Below are 20,731 nucleotides of genomic sequence, written 5' to 3' on the forward strand. Positions count from 1 at the left end.
TGCATCATGAGGACAGAGTTCATCTCTCCCTTTGTAAACTTGTTTGCCACAATTTAGTGATTATAAAGATCAAGTATGAATCAATCACCACAAAAGTGTTCTGATGTTATAATCCCCCCGAAGTAACAGACAAACTATACCCAAACCAAATCAAACCAAACCAACAAAAAATACGCATGGAAAACCTTACATATATAAACTGGCTTTTGTTTCCTATGTAAGAAGAAAAGTTATCTATAATTCAGTTATTATTGACCCCAAGAGGAGCTGCATTTCACATGTGATCATGAGTTAAAGTTGAACTGCCCCAGGTGATTAACTATGACTTATATGTCTAATTTTCAGGTGTTTACATTACAACCAATGTCTCTGTCCTGCTACTTCAGAATTGCCAGTCCCAGATGGGAATTCTGCCCCTTTGGAAATCTGCTCTGCGTTTCTGAAGGGCAAAGATTTATAACAAGCAATTCAGATTTAGGCAATTCCACAGCACTTTATTCGTGCACAGCCACAGCTCAGCTGTGGGCCAGGGGCAAATGTCTCCCTGCTGCTGCCGATGACCCAGGAAGGACAGGATGCTGCTAGCACAGCTGGAGGCACAGTTGGAGGCACATCTGTGCTGCCCACCCGGCGTGCCCGGACCCTGCTCCGTCGCTATGCGCTGGAAGCCCGAGCCCCGTCCTTTCCAAACCATTCCAATGGCAAGAATGCCTTTGAGCTCAGCACCCGGCAAGGCCGGGCAGTTAAATCTGCGGGGGCAGGGAGGGAGGCACTGAGACGTGTAAGGGCCGCGAAGGGAGCGGTGCGAGGTGTTGCCCCCGCAAGGGAAGATGCGCTGCGCTGGGGTCTGCCGGGTCAGGCCCTAGAGCAACGCCCCGTCCCCCGGAGGCAGCCCTGGAGAGGATGCTTCTGAGGGGAGCAAACCCCAGAGTGCCCCGCCGTCGGTGCGGGCTCCCCGCGCCCACGGCAAGGATGCGTCCCCGGAGACCCGTCCGCCCCAGCACCGCGGGAGACGGCGGGGGCCGGGCCACTGCCCCCACCAGAGCGGCTCCCTCCCTCTTTCCCTGCCTTCCTGCCGGCCGGGATTGGCTGTGCCCGGCCGGCGGGGCGGGCGGGAGGCGCGGGCGGGACACGCGGCGCCCCGACGGCGCAGCAGAGCGCGGAGATCGGCCCTCGGAGCGCGGAGCCGCTGCCTCCGCGCACAGGCTGCCAGGCTGCCCTCCACCGCTTTCTGGTTTGGTTTTGTTTCCTTTTTTTTTTTTCCTTCCCTCCCTGGGACTGAAAGCAGGATCCGCGTCCCTGAAACTGCTATGCCAGCTGAACTCTCCCGGGCCGTGGGAATGCACGCTATCTCCGACCTGCACTCCTCCCTCCCTCTGCGGCTCCTCAACAAGGGGCCCGAGTACCTCCGCAGGCAGATGGAGGCCGGCAAGCCGGGCAGGAAAAGTGCCGTGGAGAGACTGGCCGCCGATAAGGCCAAGTACGTAAAGAGTCAGCAGGTCATCAGCACCAGGCAAGAGCCCGTCATCTCGCTCAGCTCAGCCTCGGAGAGCAGCAGCGAGACCTGTTCGGTGGAGAGCAAAGCAGTCAGCAGGGACTTGGGCAGAGGGAAGGGCGCGAAGCCCCTGGAGCTGGCCAAGGCGGCGTACTCCTGCCGCGCCCCCTTGCAGCACGGCACCCCCATCGCCAGGCGCAGCACCCACAAGAGGCAGATGCGGCCGGATTCCCTGGTGATTTACCGTCAGAAATGCGAGTTTGGGAGAGGTCAAAACCAGGACAGCTCGCGGGGGAACTTGGTGAGGAGAATCTTCCATGGGTCCATAAAGGAGAAGCAGTTGCCTTCCCCTGAGTTGCCCAGAGTCATGGAGGACACCGCGGGCACCGAGAGCAATGAGCCCCTCTCGGCAAAAGATGGTGACCATGAGCCAAGCGACTGTGCAGTGGAGCAGACTTTCCCTGTGTGCACCGAAGGCCCAGGGGTATGCACAAAAGAGCATGAGAGACCCTCATACCTGAGTATACCTCCTGACGAGGTCAAGGAGGTGAAGAGGAGAGGTCTCCATCGGTCCCAGTCGGACATCAGCTCTCGCTACTCCAAGTCCTTCGCTGAGTTTGATACATTTTTCAAATACTGTGGCCTGGAGCAGGAGGTCATTGAGGACCTTGGAAGAGAGAACTTCTCCGTGGTGTCTGACAATGTCTCCTTCAAGTTCCGCAGCATCAGTGTGGCAACATCCGAGAGTGACTTTACGAGGCACAGTGGAGATGAGGGGCTGCTGGAGGATGAACTCACAGAGCAGGTCCCCAGCAGCACCTCTGTGGTCGAGCGAAATGCTCGGATAATCAAATGGTTGTATACGTGTAAGAAAGCCAAGGAGAATAACAAGGTGATCCAGGAACTGGCGTGATGGCTTCTTTCAGTGTGCATTGCAGCCTGATGAACTCAAGGTGTGTGCAAAGCCTCGCCCTGGTGATTTGTGTATTTTTCTTTCCTCTTTAACGAGCAGTTGGCTTTTCTAAGTTTATATTATCTTTTCATGAAGGGCTGAAGGAAAATGTATTTTGTTTACTATGTGTTCCAAGTATGGCTTTTTTGCAAAGCAGAAATCCATGTTGTTACAAAAGCCAAAATAAAAACAAAGTAATGCTTGCAGCTTGCCACGTTTAGGTCAGACACCCCCCCCCGATGAAATTAAAGATTCAGTGTCTGTGAAGGATGCCTGTACTCTGCAGATTCCTGCTTGCAAATAGCTTGTTTTCTCTGATTTCTGATATATTAAATTCTAGGAAAAAAAACAAACTTAGAAAAGTATTCAACCTTTGGTTACAGTTGCTTGGATAACAGGCTGAACTGAAATTCTTACTCATTAGGAGTACACTATATTTATACTCTACTGCTGAAACTCTTACTCATTAGGAGTACACTGTATTTATACTATACTGCTACAGTTTTCCCCTCCTTACTTTCCTTCACTCTCTCTCCTTCCCCTTACACATAGGTGCCCCCAAGTATCAGGAAAGCAAAACAGAGTCAGTGGTCCTGCTAGCAATCTTATTTCCTCCGCAGCTTTTTGTTGGGGCCAGAAGTTTGTTCCAGGTGACCCCTAGTGTTTCACAGGCTTTGGGTTTTCCTCTGCAGTGGGTTTTGCCATGTGGTTTGGCAGTGGTAGCTGGGAATGGGTTGTGTGGTTTGCCTTGGTCAGAGGGGTACTGTTTAAACTAAAGGTAACTAATACAAATGTGTGGATTCTAGACTTGGAAATCAATTACTTCGCAGACAGAAGCAGAACAAATTCAGCCCTGCTAAAAGCAGATATCCTGGTTTTTAAAAAAGCGGTGTTTATTTTGCATATGATCTCCTGAAAAAGAACTGGAGCCCTTGGTATTGATCTAGGAGATAACAGTTTTTCTCCTTCCAGTACATAATGCCCTTAGGATAAGTGCCACAGCTTACAGTGTGGTATTTAAAAATTGCATGAATAGGCCTTGATATGAAGGATTACATGTATGTATTCTGACAGTTCGTAATTGGTGCGTGAGAAGAACATCACTTGGTGTAGACACAGGTGTTGATGGAGCATGTGGGCCTTACGAATGTGGAGAAATGTAGTGCTTGAGTCTCTTTCCTGCAAGGATGTGGGCCTGTCACTCTCAATTCCTTTAATCCATATAATACAATAATCCACTTACTTCATTGAAATTGGTTTTAATTATGTGAAATTTGGTTCACTTTTAGAATAGAACTTTTCTCAAAAGCCTATTTTCTTCCTGCAAGAGGAGGAAGAGGGAGAGAGAGCCATTTTCACACAAACATTTCAAGCCCTTGCAGATAGGAATGCTTGTCAGATGTCTGGCTGACAACTTAAAGAAGTGTTGTTATGTAACAGATCCTTTCCCAAACTACCTTAGAGAGAAGAAAGGGCTCTCCTGAATTAATTATTTCTCCTTGCTCATCCTTCTGTGTAAAAGGCCAGAGAGATATGCAAAATGAAATGAGGAAGGCGGTCATTTTGTGAAGCTCCTTGCAGCTGCCAGCCTTGTTAAACACAGAGGATGGGAGGCAGATTACAGCAAGCATGAACCACTCAAGAAAAACAACCACACAAAAGCTTGCTTTTCTCCTGAATGCCCTTGCTGGCCAGAAGACCACAGAAGGAGCAGTTGGCCCTTTCCCCATCCATTTGCATGGTGGTAGGATGTCCAATGCTGCAGCTGAGGCAGGAGATGCTGGTGAGCACCCCAGGGAACTTGCAGTCTGTAGAGGAGGTGCTGCACCAGGGCAAAGGCAAGGGCAGGAGGGGAGAAGCACTTTTCTAGAGGCTGAACCACTATAAACTTGCATGGGTTTGGTCAATGGCTTTTTGTTTTTAGCATAGAAAATAAAATGGTAGTTCATAGCACATATCCTAAGAGGCTGGTGAAAAGATCTCCATGAAGTAAACGGCAAGTTTATTCAAGTCAGTCTGCGGTCATTCTGCAATAACTTTAATGCCTAGAACAAGGGAGCACTTTACGCTGGCAGCAATTGCCTTTGACACCAACATTTTTGACAGCCTAGGAAACACTAATTCATAGGGTCCTTATTACAAACTTAATTTTAAGGATACTAGGGCTGATATGCTGCTGACAGATCTCAGCAGAAGGGTAATTTCTGAAAACTGAGAACATACTTATCATTTAGGCCATAGAAGCAGGAAGTTCAGAGGGGTCAACTAAAACTACCTGTACACAGCACCCAGAATAAAGGACAAAGGTCATTAAGAATTACCATAAGTTAAATATTACATCCACTGGCAAGATTTTAAGGAGAGAGTTATTATCACCATGTGATTGCAAGATAAATCTTTTAGTTCTGATAAAAATTTTCATTCAGTCCTACACTTTCTTTGATAATACAGCATCAGGTTGGATATCTATGTTTTCAAAATATCCAAGTATTTGGCTCTGTTTAGTTTGCTTACTGATTATTAATGGGCAGTGGACTCCTGTGCAGCACTGGGGAGCACTGTACTCTTCCTGGCTCTCCCAAGCGCATCCTTGGAAGTTCCTTGTTTTATACAGAGGCTTGAAAATTGTTGCATCTTCTTTGGACAAGGGAGCAGGAACCTGTTTTCTGAAATCCCGACATTCATTATGTATAAAACCTTTCAAGAACTGCAGGGCTTTTATGGGCCAGTGATCATTGCATTCATATTTTATGTTCTCAATTTAATTTTTCATGAGCTCTCCAGGACCTGGTGGAGCACCATGTAAATAACAGAGCTATTTGAAGGATCAGGTTCTTTAACATGTTTCATCAGAGTGGTGATTGCAAAGTCTGACTGTGGGTTGTGAGCTTCAGAAAACCGAGTTCTTTAGCAAGATGGGCATTGCTGTTTCATGGCTGTAGTTCAGCCTGTAGTTCAGCTCCTCCCCCTGTCAGTCCTGCTTGATTCTAAGAAGACAGGAGGCTCATTCTGAGTTGAATCAAGATTATTCAACCTTGAGTTTCTGCATCCTTCTTAAATGGATGGGCATTATTCAAGTAGAAATCTCCTGAGTGGGGAATTCGCTATGTTGGCAATAGCCATAAGCAGCTGAATAAAAGCTTTAGAGTATCACCTTATGCTTGTCTGATGTGATAAATAACAAATGACACTTTTTTTCTTCTTTCTTCAGAATACTTGACTTGGAAGTTGAACAAAACCAGACACAGGAAGAAACTCTTCCCTCATCTGACTTATGACTACTTTGTCCAAATTTAGTATTTTATTATTGCCTCCTACCCTCACCCCCATCCCTTGGAAGCCTCACTCTTGTCAAGCCCAAGGGTGTCGAAGACTGCAATGACAAGTGGAGGTTGTGAACTGTGCCCCAGCAAGACAGCACAAAATTAAAGCCCCTGGAAAAGTGAAGTGTGGCAGCAGCTTCCATCCACAATAACATTCAACATCAGCTCACTGCCTCAGGATGCCAGTCCAGGCTGTGACAGAAGGTCTGTGTTGTGCACTCATCTCCTTCTAGCAATGAATTTGTCAACAGGGATATGGGGAGAAAGCGGGAATGAAGTGGCAATGACCTCTGGGTCAGGCATTTCCTTGCGGACAGACACACTCCACCTGCACGTTCAAAGGCTGTGTCTTACCAGGGCTATATGACCAGAGCTCTTCCTGTCGTCATTCAAAATCATCTTCTTGGCTGGTGAGGACTGACTGCGGCAACTTTGTCTGGGATACAACAAACATGTTGTAGGCTAAATCCCTGCCAAACCTCTCTTTCTCTGCGAGTATTCAAACCAAATTGGTGTACCTAGTTTGCTCTTGCTAGTTTGTCACACAGCCTGCTCAGCCATTGGGAAAGAATAGCCCCAAATACTTCCAGGAGCATGGTTCCAAGAAACAGGTATTGAGGGAGGGTTATGCATTGTTTCTGCTTCCAGAACAGTACAATTTGTTTGCAATGTGTACCCAACTCTGACATTGCAAACATTGCAAACTTTGGTAGCTTGTGGTTTAACACGTTTAATTGTGAGTGATCAGGTGGCTTACAGAATCACATTAGGAAATTGTATCCCAGGCTGCATAAAGCCAAACTTCCCTAGCAATAGGGCTATGCAAGACAGCATCTCTGCCTTGCAAGGCAAAAAGGCATATTAGGGCACAGCCGGGCCAGGTAATGCCCTGATGACACTCAGTGTAGACAACACCTTACTCAATATCATCAGTAAAATGCTTCATTTGGGCTGGCTGAGCTAAATGTGTTTTAAAAGCTGATACTTTGGATCATCAGTGTAGTGAATGAGGCCTCTGCAACAACTCATGGAATTTGCTGGCTGTTCCTCAAACATCCCAATCTGTCATTGCTCACTAGCAAATGTCTTGCACCAAAGCATTTCTATGTGGACATTACAAACCACAAAACAATGCAAAAAGAAAAACCCAAAGCTAGTTTCCCTTTAATTTGCATGGATGGCCATCTGTGATAACTGCACCACTGGCACAGTGGGGACTTGAACTGGGGGTCCTGCAGATGTTAAAAGTTTACTTTGTGTTACCATGGATGTGGAAGAGTTGTTCTTCAAGAGCTCATTGAGTGACATAGTTGATATCAGCTAAAAATCATCTGAGTTGCACTTCCATATGTTTTAAATGTGCTTGTCAGTCCCTGGATGGTTGGTTCTCAATTACAGCAACAGTTCGGGAATGCAGGGCATTTGTCTTGTTTCTAGTTTACGTACTAAAGTCTGCATGTCTGAAGTTCTCAAGATAACTGGATAACAATTCCAGATAAAATAATTGTTGAAGCCACTTTTTACTTGGGAGAAAACTAACTAGTTTTTATGAGTGAGCTCCCGCAGACTTAGAGGGAAGGTAGTACAGGCAGATATTTTTTTAAATAATGGAATTTCTATGTGTATTTGTTACATTATTATGAAAGGATGCTTCTCAGAAAACTCCAAGATGCTGCTAATATAGTAAGAATTATGCACTTAAGATGCAGGTTTTTAAGGCTCGAGTTTAGGTTTATTAGTCAGGGACACAACCTGACATATCTGTTCTGTTCATGCTCAATTTGCAAGGTGCCTTACCACATATATGTTTATATACAGTTGTCAGAGCTAAGGATTGCTTTTCTTTGAAAATACGGATGCCTGCAGACAGCTCAGACTGCAGGAAAAATCTTTTGCATTACAATTCAGTGCCCCACCGCAAGAGAAGAGAATTATTTTGTTTTGTTTCCAAGGAAATATTTGGTTTCATTTTCAAACTTCTGTTTGCTTTTGCTGTTTTAGTTGAGCAGCTCTCAAAAGTTAAGATGAAAGATGTATTGCTCACGAGTTTTCAAAGTTAGGAAGGAACATGTTTAATTTGCTTGAAAATAGTGAACATCAGCCATTCTCAAAACTGATGAAAGTTTTATGGTAGAGGTTAGTGAAATCAGAACTGGCCCCATTCTGAATATTTTTTTAATCCCCCTTTTTGTCTTTGTGAATAGTTTGGGGGAGTTGGAGTTCCACACTGATATGTGGCAAAATTTCTCTGGCTTTGTTCAAACTCTGTAGGAATCCAAGCTCTCCCAGGTATCATTTACTTCAGAGATGATGTGGACCTGTCTAAGATCTTTCTCTGATAAGCTATAGATTCCCTTTATTTAATAATACCTCTGGGGAAGCTAATAATTTACACTTCCCAGTATGTCAGAACAACAACAGACAACGATCTTTCTTTCTCCATACACATTGGAAATGGGTAATTCAGTGCTTTTTCCAAATGGTGGGAGCTCTAGTCTTCATTCAGCTCCTGTTACTGTTGCGTGTACAGGCTTTTCCTTTTTTCTGCTGAGTCTTTCAGATATATCCCTCAAAATAAGAAAAACTTGCTAATGTTAGTCACTACCTGTCTTTTTCTCAAAAAATTATCCAGATTGTTTTGTTGTTTTTGTTTTGTTTTTGACTATTTGATTATAAAAGATATGCTTCGGAAGGGGTTGGATTTTTCAGCTTTAGCGATAAGCTATGGTAAAGTGGGCCATTGCAGTTTGGACAGAAGTTTTAGCAGTGGAGTTGGTTTTCCAGGTTTCTGGGGAGCTTAAACTGAGGCTGAGGACAAAGGCAAGTCATAAATTGAATGATTTTTTTTTACTAGAACTATGTAAACAAAAATAGTCAAATGGTGTGCGAGTGTGCAGAGTGAACTGCTGTTTACACCCAAGTGTTTCAAGGTGCTCCAATGCTATGACAAGGGACAATGTCCGCGGCTATAGCATAACAGGAGAGAGGTACAAAGTCTGGGGTTTGTGGTCTGGGAGCAAGTATTCGCAATCAGATAGCGACTGAAACCTTTGCAATATGTTGTAAATATTACTGTACAGAAATCTATAAGTAAGAAATACAGATTGTTCTATAATGTGTATATTACTTTTCTAAGGGATATAAGTCTTCATGTTTTTTGAAATTGGCCAAGTATTACATTGATGGGGATTAAGCAGAAACTTTCTTCTGGGAGCAAGTTGTCCTGTCATTGCCTCCAATGGAGTTTCTTGGATCTGCTTTTGAATCCTTTGAAATGGAGTACTGGTCACACCTGGTATGGATGTTTCTTGGTTGCCATGTTTATATTACTGTGAAAGAACATGTGTGCTATTGAGTGCATACAAATAAAACTACCACTCTGAAAGTTAACGTTTGGTTTTTTTAAAGTATACTTTTATTTTCCTGTCTCCATTAAGGTACTATTATTTTAAAGTTGGAATCCCGTTAGGGAATTAACTTCTCTATGAGTGAGGCTGATACTAGACTGTGACTATCTGAAAGCGCAGTACTTCCCTGGGCCATGCCCAGACCCCTGGCTGAGCTTAGACAGGGAGCCTTGCAAGGAGCTGGCACAATAGCTGTTAGCTCTCAATATCAGTAAATTTGAAATATATGAGGCTAGGGCTGTTCTTTTCATTTCAGAATATGGCTGAAAAGATAGAGAGTTTATTTCTGAAGGGTACTATTTTTTCCAAAAAATAGTATTATTAGTATATACTAATATATACTAGTATATAAATATTAGTATTATATTTGGTTTTGCTCACTGTCAAAAGCTACAGTGTGCTGCAGGCAATATCACATTCTTCACAACCAGTGTCCAAAGTGGTAGGGAGTTTGAAGTTCTGCTTGGAAAAAATACTGTCTCCAGAATCTTGTCAACAAGCGGTTGTTTGAGTGTTCTTTCCACAGGAAGAATTCAATATATGATGCTAAGTCCTTATTCATTTATTTTTTGAAGAAAGCAGCAGAAATAATGGTTGCATACAGTGAGCTTTTACCAGAGACCAATGCAATCCCATTTCCTAGTTATCATTTTGGTATGATCTAACCTGCTCAGACACAAGTGTTTCACCAGCCAGCATTTGAACACAACTGGAGGTTGTGAGAGCTAAATGATGGTTGCTGTGCAGATTAGGCTCTTCCACAAACACCCAAGAGCAACTTTATCATCATTGACATGTAACCTTCCTCTCACAAGCCCTGTTTGACCCATATCAGTGCAAGGTACAAAGCAAGTATGGAAAGGGGTGACAATTTGTGTATCCCCCTTTCTATGGAAGTTAATCTCCATAGCAAGCCTTTGCTCATCTTGCTGCCTAAGAGAGGAAGGAGCCATCATAACCTGTGAATAACCTGTGGCTACGTTTAGGAATATCGTTCTTACATTATTTTCCACATAGCACCTTTGTACCATATTTTATGAAGTCCAGAAATAAGGTTTTATAAGATCTCATTCTTGGACTGATACAAGCGGCCTCTAAAAGTCCACAGCTTACTGATTCACTGCTTCTCTTCTAATTCATCTCTGAGTAGTAAATAAGTGTTGGAAAGAAACAGAAAAAGGCTTTTCAGGTGTATTGTAGATGTTGGTGCATTCTGAACACAGAACTGTAAAAGTACTTAATATCTCCAAGAACTTTTGCCAAAGAACAGCCTATGTCAACAGGCAAATAAGCAAATACAGGATTTGGCTTTACTCTGCAAAGAGATGCCTTCAAATTTTGAGGAGGTTTGGCGGTTGGACCATATTTATCCTGTGGGACAAGAGGGGACTATATCAATTCACTTAAGTATAATGTTGCAGAGAGAGTGGTAGATGCCCCATCCTCAGAAATAAAATGGGCTTAGAAAGGGCTACTCAGCTCATTTGCAGACAACGATGTAACAGCAGCTTAGTCTGTGGAGGTCTCCATGACAGAAGGTGTTGAGAATTTTGATCACTTGCACTTGCCAATAAAATTTGGGATATAGCAGAAGAAGAAACAGTATCAGAAAAAAACAGCCTCCAGATGAAAGTCAGTTAAATATATCCACCTCCAGGAATCAGTCTAGCTACTGAAAGAACAGGAAATCCTGTAAAATTAGCTTGTACATTTGTATGGGAGTTGAGTTGCTTCAGCAGCTATGATTAAAAATATCTAAGAGCTATGATTGTCTGGGTTTCCAAGTTTTCCTCAGTTGTCAAGAGCTCCACAGGAGTACCCATTTTTATGTTCTTTTTCATAGGGGGTAGCAAGGACCTCTCAGAGGGTAGCAATCACCAACAGTTACCCACAAAAACACGAGATTATTGGTCAGGTGATGACGGACATAAAAGTGTTGAACCAACCAGCACCGAGATTTAGACTTGTGCACAAAGAGACAGACACAGCTGAACACACTGAGGGGAATGCTGCCCTTACTCCTTTCTGTTAGCCCAACCTCTTCTTACATCACTGCTTTTCTCTTTGGTGAGCAGGAAGTCTTAACCACTTCCACAGTTATTCATCAGCGTATTCATCTTACGCCCTCTCTGACAGTCCCTTTATGTGTTTACATTTCCAATGAACTCATTTGTGTGCCAATCATTACAAAAGGCACTATTGTCCTCACCTCATTCTTGTAATCTTGTTTTCTGAATAATGCTTCCAGTTAGGTTTTATATCCTTCTGCTCAATCTTTTTCTGTCTTTACCCATGGAAACTAAGAACTAACCATGCAAAAAAGTCAAGAAATTAATGTGTTGTGTAGTTAAGCAGAGGCTTACAAGATCAGAGACCAAGTCTCTAGTCCTTTTTCATGTACATAGCTCTTCCTGCATAACTTAGCATATAATTTTTGCTCTTTGATACCTGTTTGTAACATCATCTTTGGCTTGGTTTATACCTTCTAGATGATAAGTGGTGACACTTTGTCTCAAAGAGCCCTGAGTACAGCTACTGCAAAGTCAAATGCCAAATCACAAGTCTTCTCCTGGTGTAGTGTAGCTTATACCTTGTAGAAAGCTCAGTGTGGCCAAATAAGAACATTACGCCAGTGAAAGCGAATTGGGCAAGCTTTGCAGCAACAGGACTGAAAAAGAAATGCACCCGAATCAGTTCTACGTGGGACTCAGGACAGCGAGGTATCTCTTGAGCTTGTTGGAAAGATGCAGTTTGCCACTTTTTTCTTGAGAACCAGTTTTCACTCAACATTTAATCCTTGCAGGAAGAACCCTATCACATGCAAAAGTCAACCAACATCAAACAGTGATGTAGTCTCTTGGGTTCACTTGCAAATACAAGCTGAGGTGACTCCCTAGGCATCTCTTGGGCTTAAATTGAGCATCTGCAGAGCTGTCTCCATTTACTGTGACAGCAGTAAGAATAGATCTCCGTTCTTTCTCCCTGTTGTAGAAAAGAATTCAATTCCTTGATTTCAATTACTATAAAGAGGCTGAAATTTGTTTTACTTCTGAGAACAGACCTTCAATGTAACCTTCCAGAACAGGCTAGTAGTCTGGAAGCTCCAATTTTCCTAGATTTTCAGTTATTTAGATTGGTATATTTTTATTATCCTACAGTTGGTGGAAGAAAGACCATCTCACACCTCCAGATCACGAGACATTTACAGATCATCTTATATTGCTCTAAAACCATTGTGGAAACAAAGCGATGGGATGGTAAGAGGACTTCTCTGCCCTCTGATCATAGAATCATAGAATATCCTGAGTTTGAAGCTACCCGCAAGGATCATCGAGTCCATCTCCTGACTCTGCACAGGACACCACCAAGAATCCCAGCATGTGCCTGAGTGTCTTATCATGCACTATCCAAGAGGATGGTTTTCTTCCATGGCCACTTTGTCTAAAATCCCCATTTACCTATGCTTGATCTCAAACTGTCACAAATAAATTCCCCTGATGTTCAAATATTTAAAACATAAATCAGTGTGGTTTGTATTATTTTAGCATCCTGTTTTACCTGAGGACAGAGGCCAATAGTAGCAGCAATCCTCATATGTAAAACATTTGTACAAATGCTGGAGTACATAAAAATCTCAAATCTGCTGATTAGACCACAGTAAACAGCATAATCTGTCAGATTTGTTGTGGGAAAAATGAATATGATGCAGTAAAAAAAACCGTCCTGCAAAATTCAAGGAAACAAGAAAAATAATTTGGAGGAATACTTAACTCCTAAAGTTATATAATTTGAGGTATTTTCTGTCTTTCCTCAGAGTACCCTAAGAGATGCATTTACAGTATATCTAATGGTTCAGCAGAGCTGCAAGATCTGGGGAGATTGCAGTAAATTGCAAAAGACATGTTTCCTCACAGAATAGAACTCGAGTTCTGCCTGCAGTTGGGAGGCACAGGAAGTTGTTGTTTTAATTAAAAGTATGGATTTAAATCTATTTATATTACTTTAATTGTAAAATGAAATTGATTTAAAAGTGTTGCAAATCTCCATGTGCCCGACTGTCCTTCAGTAGTCCTCTCTCTGTTTAGTTCCATTCAGCTTGCCACAGGGCTCAGCTGAACAGAAAAAACTGAAACGATTTGAAACTGAAACATTCATTTAGATAAGATGTGGCCCCCAAATGAGATCCTGCTATCAAATGCTATTGAGTTAGTTACCATCCCTCAACTGCAAAACTGGCCTCCAATGTGTGCTGAAGTACACAATAAACAAATCTGACCACCTCCAGTCCCCCTTTAGGGATGTGGCACATCTGGGAATCTTCTCAAGTTATTGTCCATGTGGCAGGAGGTGGTGGAGGAATGGGGACTGATGGGAAAGGAGGCCTGCTAGGAAGAAGAAATGGTTGACCCAGACTCTAAAACCACTTGCCAGAGTTCATCCTCTCAGTAGCTGTCTCAGCTTCAAGACCCATTTCTACTGAGTTAGTAGAATATGTACCAGTAAGTTAAACAAATAGGACACAGTTTATTTTCATCTAAATGAATGTCTACCATTTCAAGTAATCCTATATTTTTCCTTCTAAATAGATTGCAAATATATATTTCCAGCTTGAGCCCAGCTTAAAATGATTTAGCTCATTCCTAAATTAAAACAAGCACTGACCAAGGACTGCTGTACTTGTTCTCTGTTGATTTTACTCAACATTCTTCCACAAAGGTATCTTTTCAAGGTATATATAGGTATATTTCTTTTCAAATAAAAACTTTTCGTGGTTCTATAAACACAGTTGTGATCCAGATCAAAACCATCCAAATATTTAGGACTATTCAGTTACTAAATGTGAATGAGAAACAGAAGGACACCAATTTTACACTTTACATTTTGCTACGAACCTCATCTGCATCGAAGTTTACAGTTCAGCGGAGGAGGCAGGAGTGTCAGAGGAATGTACGGTATGTAGTGTGTCTGGTCATGGGTAAGTGCTGTGTTTTGTTGTAGGTGTATAGCATGTAGCGTGATAAGGTCCTGGACATGACTGCAAAACATAAACATTGCCCAGTACAAATATTTCCAATATCAAGAACCCTGTGATGTCCATTTCCCATAGCCTTCCCAGACTTCCCTAGTGTTTCTACTTGTTGTGACTAACCTCAAAGACATAGCTGGAGACAAACCAATGGTGTCTGCACAGTCAGGATTACACCTTTGTGACTATGATCAAGGATGAAATGTAAAGCAAAGACAACAAGTTTCATCCAAGCAGGAAATAAAGAAGGCTGGTTCTGAGTGAAATGAAATGGGATGGTGCAAATGGAAACACAAAATATTCAATCACAAGTTGATGTATTTCATAGGAAGAAGCGTGCTACACAGCGACAAGTCCATCAGAAGTAAGAGAAAAGCCAGTGTAGCTGAAAAAGGAGGTGAAAATGAAATCAGTTCAAGAAAGATTTTTAAAACATGAGGAACAAGGTAAACTAGAAAGCTCCCAGACTGTGGAAAGAAAATGTAGCTGTGATGATGGGGTTTTCATCAGAAATAAAGTGAGAGATCATGTAGACTATTTGGGTTCCTTATAAACAGTTGGGATGGGTCCACAATTCTGTTTGAATCTGATGAGTTTCTAAGGTAAAAGAAAGCTGATGTGAAAATAATTTTAATGAAGTTATAGGGACTAGATTATGGCTTTATACAATGTTTTGCTTTCCAGCCAGAAAGAGCCATGTGACACTGCAGTCAAGAAGAGGGGGTGCTGAGATATTTGATCATAGCTTGAGGTATTTGAAATGGTGTAACATTTGAAAAGCACTCACAACCTTTCCAAATTATAATTCTCTTTATCAGAAGTATCTCGGAGTCAGTTTTGCAAACAGATGCTGGTACTAAGGGTTCAGCCACATGACTCAGCTACGGCAGCTGAACCTGCCAGCACTTGTCCTGTGAGCTGCCGTGACTGTCCGTGACTGTCCGGGTGTGTGCTCCTACCCTGCTCCAAATGGGGGGTGCTGCAGCCTAGCCTGGAGGTATTTTACAGCTAAGGCTATTGCTTTGTTCTGAAGGCAGGCTAACAGAAACAGTATCCAGCAGCACAGTAGATCTCACCTCACTGCCCACCCTAGCAATATCCCTCTGCAGTCAGTGAGTCATCCCACCTTCAGGTAGACCTGGCTACGAGTAATGAATCACTTCTGGAGCTATCTACAGTTCACCGCTGACTACGGAGGGTGACTAGGTGACTAATTGAGGCTAGACTACTAACCTTTGGCCAGCAAAATTTAGACAAGCAATCCCACCCTCAACTGATGTTCATAACCTGTTCATAACCTGATTTCTGAAAATCCCCACCAGGTGTGGCTGGAAGAAGCTTCAGCTTGGTGAACCCCAAATTTGTCAAAACTGAGGCTCCCCAGAAGATATGCTGCAGAGCCAACAAGGTCATATGCAGAAAGTCCAAATGGGGCAAAGAATGTCAGGTGCCTCCAGGCTAGGTGGGGCTCTGGAAATGTGACACCACAGTGGTACCCTAAAGAAGTAAGTGTAAAAGATGTGCTTACTTATCTAGGAACAGGCAAGTTATTGAAAGGTAAACTTAAAATCTGGCACATTAATTAACTTCCATGGAATGCAGCTGTCTAGAACAAGTTCTTCATTGTCTCTTCCCTTTAATCTCTTTTCTGAAGGTTATTTTAGACTCTCAAACTGCAGGTTAAAGTGGTGCTAACTGAACTGTGGTGAGATTTGGTATATCTCTTTGCTTGAGAGTAACACAGGAGATAAATCTGAAAAATCAACAGGTGTTTTGCTATTTAAGAAAAGAGCTGTGTCTTTAGCCAAGAAATTAAGCAGCTGTTGGAAAGGTAAGGAAAATCAAGGCAAGGATTGATACGACTGTCTTTGTATTATTTTCTGAATGAAAGAGGAAAGAACAGTTTGTGAAAACAATAGCAAGGGTGTTGCAAATCAGTGGGGAAAGGGGGAAGGAGATGTGAGTCATTAGTGTACATAAATTTAGATACTTAAATGGTAAGACTGGTCAAAAAATTTCCAAGAAAAGTATTTCATAATGAAATTTTACTTTCATGGAGTTCATATTTTTCATGAAAGTACTGAATGAATATCCCAGCCCCCCCAGCCCACCGAAAAAAAAATTTTTACTCTTCAATAAAATTAGAATCTCTGAAAATAAATATATTTTTGCCAGAATGAACAGCCTAGGTCAAAGCAAAACATCATATATATAGTAGAGGAAGCAGTATGCCCAGAGCATCTGGTATACTCAGAAATAGGTTCGTTTTCAGTTTGGGGTTTGGGTTCTTTTTTATGGAGAGGGGATCATGGAAAAGTTGAATACAATTAATTAATAATTGTTCAGCGGAACTGTAAGCAGGAAGAAATGATTTGAAAAGTGCATTCAATGTGTAACAACATTTTTTATTGTTGTTGTTGTTTTAAGTCACTGCTGTGACAAGAGAGAGCTCTGTTTTAGAGAGCTCTCAATATACCATTAATGCAAAATTCTGTACTAGCACTACTGAGTGTAGGCACTGTACATCCTTAATCGTAAAATTTCAATATATACATATAGTTTCTGAAGTCCATTAATATTAAAGTTAAATATTCATTAGCATTCCAGTGAAACAATATATTCCAGACCATTAGAGTGCAATATAAGGATTCATTACTTTTTCCAGAAAAGTCGTATACACTTATTTCAGTGACAATACACTGAAAAGCAAGTTTTCATTTGAACTCTAAAACTGGATGCTGTCTTAACATGTGAGTGTACAACTGTTGAAGCTGTTAATGTGTAACTAAGTGAAAGATACTTTGGAACAATACCTTGAGTCTCTGCAGTTTTGTCAGTTATGTAACTGTCAAAAACTTGTGATTTACATGTCCAGTGATAAAATATTTTGTATTTAATAAGTATAGTTTGCAGCAGAGAGGAAAATAAAGGTAATTTCACTTCTACTATTTTTTTCTAAAGATATATGTCCTCTCACTAGAAATTGCTTTATCCCTACTTTTATGAAAAGCAAGTCTGTTGTGAAACACTCTTAAATCATCCAGGAGGTCTTGTAGCATCCTTTCAGACTATTTTGCAATGATATTTTTATTTCCAAGTGGAAAACTGAAGCAAAAAGAAATGAAAATTCCATCAAAATTAAGAAATCATATGCTGATGCTAGAGGGAAAAATTATTCTCTCTGAAAGAGAACTATAAAGGAAAAATAGGAAAAAATAAAAGGTAGGTAGGAAGGAGAGAAGGAAGGAAGGACAGGCAACATCAGGCTGAAATAAAAGTGTCTAAGAAATAAAAATCAATAAAATACTTTAAAACATAACCTATGACCTGTTGGTAGCTTGGCTATCCCTCCTAAGAAATTATAATCTTCTAAGAGTCTTGCTTACATGCTTTCCATAATCTGTTTATAAACTAATTATTTTACACTTTGCTCCTAAATTTGTCCCTAGCAGTCTTTCCCCCTCGTAGCTGACCCTTTGATTTGTCTTCTGCTTATGAAAATAAGGCTGCTGACAAGGTTGCACAACACCCCCCAGGGCACACACTAGCTGTATTTGCTCTGTATTTGCCTGAGGTATTGGCTGCTCCTCCCATAAAGGGGCAGAGATTGCATCTGTTTGCAGATGAAATCTATATTATTGATTTCTAGCCATCAAGGTTCAGGCAGATACTGTTTGCTGAAACCCCAAGGCAAAGTATGAATTGCAGCACCAGAGAGACACCAGCCAATTTTTCTTGCTTCTGCCATTTTCTTACATTACTACATATGTTTTTTGTCCTGACTTTCTGCTTTGGAAACGTGTAAGTCATACATCATATAAACATGTTTTGTATGCTGAGATTTTTCTTGCTTTTCTAATTGCACTAGTCCTCCAGACTCTAGCAGTCTGTCAAAGGTGATCAAAGGAGGAGATAAGAGGAGACATTTTAAAAGGGAATTGCTGATCACAGAAATAGAAAAAAGCATTTTGACCAGAGATAAGAGATATTATGTCATGGGAGAATTGGTAGAGGGGGAATAATTGTCTATTTTATTATTAAAATAAAAGTTTGCAATAATAATATGTTGTTAAAAACTACTCTAATATCTCTTAATATTGTCTAATAAAAATTAAGCAGTGGCTTTCTTATAGCTTTTCAGTTGCTTTCATCAGCTCTTCAGACCTAAGGACTCTTTTCTTTTTCGTATACATTTAATTCCTTTGCTGAAGTCTCTTGAACTGATTAATTCTGAGGATATGATACCAGACTAAACGGACCAGTATTTATATTTTATTGGCTTGGAAAAACTAGACATGTTCAGAGGAAGAAAAATTGACAAAACTGGCAAAGATTAAAAGCTGTGAAGGGCAAAACATGCAACTGGGACAACTTTCAGTATTTGTGTGAATCTACCAGGAAGCCACCTACTTTGCACCAGGCTTTGTGCTGTGGGAAGTGCACCCATATATCTCAGAATCCACCCTAAGCTGTAGGATGGTGCTCTCTGTCCCCAAGTGCTTGACAAGACACAAACACAAACATGTATTTGCGACAAAAGCCGCTAACATTCTAGGAGGTGTCAAGAAATGACTGACAGCTGCAGTACAGACAACAAGCACAGGTCAAAACAAAACCAACATTTTCAAAGTACTGCCAGATATCTTAATCTATAGTCGAGCAACTTAATTACTCAACCACAGACTTCATTAAAGGCATAACAGTTGCTATAGTTCTCTAATTCTGAAAATAAAAGAGGTCTCATTTTGTTGCCTGAATGCAAGTGAAGAACCAAGCTTTTCCAAAGTACACGGGGATTTTTAGTAGGCCAACTTCAGACATGTCTGACAGTCCAGCTCTGAAGAAATGCCAGATAAGAACTCACCCCTATTGACAACATGTCTCCTCTGGTTGGTAATTCAAAATTTTGAGAATTTTGGTTTGGATTCCTGATTATAAATATAATATTTTAAAGTACAGGCTCACCATATACTCAATATTTAGATTTCAGAGTAGATTCTCACTATTCTTTCAATCCTTCAATATCAGCAGTGCTGGAGGGAAAGTACATTATGCCACCAAATGACTGTATGGATTTGAACCTAGCTTTACCAAAAAAAAATCAATAAGAACAGAATTCACAATAACAAATCCTTTCAGTCGCTTATTTGATAAAGATTAATTCTTCTAAAAAACACAATTGCACAACAGAATTATGAAATACATCAACATTTCTCTTCTTTTATTGCCTTTTACTTTGGGGGGGTTTGGCAGACTTCTTTGTAAACATGCATCCCTTATCCAATTTCTGATCTCAGTCAATAAAAAGTAACATTTAAAATACAACAACCTGAAATGTAAGACAGAGCTGCATATGGACCCTTTCCTTATCCAGAGTTAGAAATATGATTTATTTTTGGAGGGCAGTATGAATGAATAGATGAATAGGCAGAAAGAGAGGCAGATGCATAAATAATTTTAAAACATGACTAATGTTCTAAACCATTAAATGAAGATTTTATCATTTTATCATATCTCTTTCCATTCAGTTGCATGATTCTCCCATTAGGAGGAACTTCTCTTCAGAACTCCTCAGTGTCTTTCCCAAGAGAGTTTCACCACTGTGAAAGAACTGACAGACCAGTTACAAAATAGTGGATTTTCCTTAATTAATACTGTCTGGTTAGCAATTAAAGTGAATATCACAACAAAAACATTTCTGGAGTTTGCAGACATTAATGATTTAATAACCATTGTGATATGTATAGCCATTTTCATGTGTGTTTACATAACAGAAACACCAAAGCTTGTTGAACTGGAAGATGAAGGCAGTAAGCCAAAGGGAAAGGGTGAATTGACAAACTCTTCACAGTACTCATATACCCCATAAATGCTAACTAATCACAGGATTATTGATATGGAATACTTCACACTGGCAAAGCAATTGAAGCTTTTATCTTAGAACCATAAAAACATTAAAATTTTCATCTTAGAAAAAGAAAATTTTTACCACAGACATTTAGGCAATTCTGAATATTAATGGGTCTTATTTGAATTTTGTACAAGATCAAAAGGATGGAACCACTGAAAATTTGTTTTCAAATATTCTGAAAGGTTTCATCTGACAATTTTTACAGCTTTCTTCTGAAAAGTAGTAGTACGATCTATGGCTATGGAGGCTTCTAACCGCACTATCATTTCAATGAAAGAAGAATTAGGATTGTAATTTAATTTTTTTCAAGAGAAACAGAAAAAATATAAAACATCTTCTCTTTAGGGGACAATGATGACTAGGGCTAGATGGCAGAATATTGGATTTGGCATTGTAGGCATTCCATCAGAGTCCCATGAAGCAAAATTATCTTTACACAGTCATCACTTGGGATACTGGAAACAAATCGTTGAATGCTTTTCTCCAGAATCACATAAACCATAGACCTACCCAGCAGTGCTTTTCTGAGGACAACTGATTTTCCTATAATTGAGCTACCATGATCCTTAGAACACACAGCAACACAAATGGGTGCTGTCTCAAAACCAATTTTTTTT

At 41.0% G+C, this 20,731-nt stretch overlaps 1 protein-coding gene across 2 annotated transcripts; it reads left to right on the top strand.

The window, feature by feature from the left end:
- Positions 1-1,158: 1,158 nt before the first annotated feature.
- FAM110C (family with sequence similarity 110 member C) lies at positions 1,159-12,686 on the top strand. 2 transcript variants are annotated; one of them, XR_003535382.1, is made up of 3 exons: positions 1,159-2,448; positions 5,659-5,974; positions 12,336-12,686. XR_003535382.1 is itself a non-coding variant. In XM_027690345.1 (2 exons), exon 1 carries the CDS (start codon positions 1,311-1,313, stop codon positions 2,406-2,408), a length of 1,098 nt encoding a protein of 365 aa, XP_027546146.1. In that variant the 5' UTR covers positions 1,159-1,310; the 3' UTR covers positions 2,409-2,448; positions 5,659-8,620. The 2 variants fall into 2 exon arrangements, 1 of the variants encoding a protein (XP_027546146.1); XM_027690345.1 differs by lacking the exon at positions 12,336-12,686 and having other exon boundaries at positions 5,659-8,620.
- The last annotated feature ends 8,045 nt before the right edge of the window (positions 12,687-20,731 follow it).

The sequence above is a fragment of the Neopelma chrysocephalum genome, unplaced genomic scaffold (assembly GCF_003984885.1).
Source record: "Neopelma chrysocephalum unplaced genomic scaffold, ASM398488v2 Primary Assembly neopelma1_80b, whole genome shotgun sequence".
Lineage (NCBI taxonomy): Eukaryota > Metazoa > Chordata > Aves > Passeriformes > Pipridae > Neopelma > Neopelma chrysocephalum.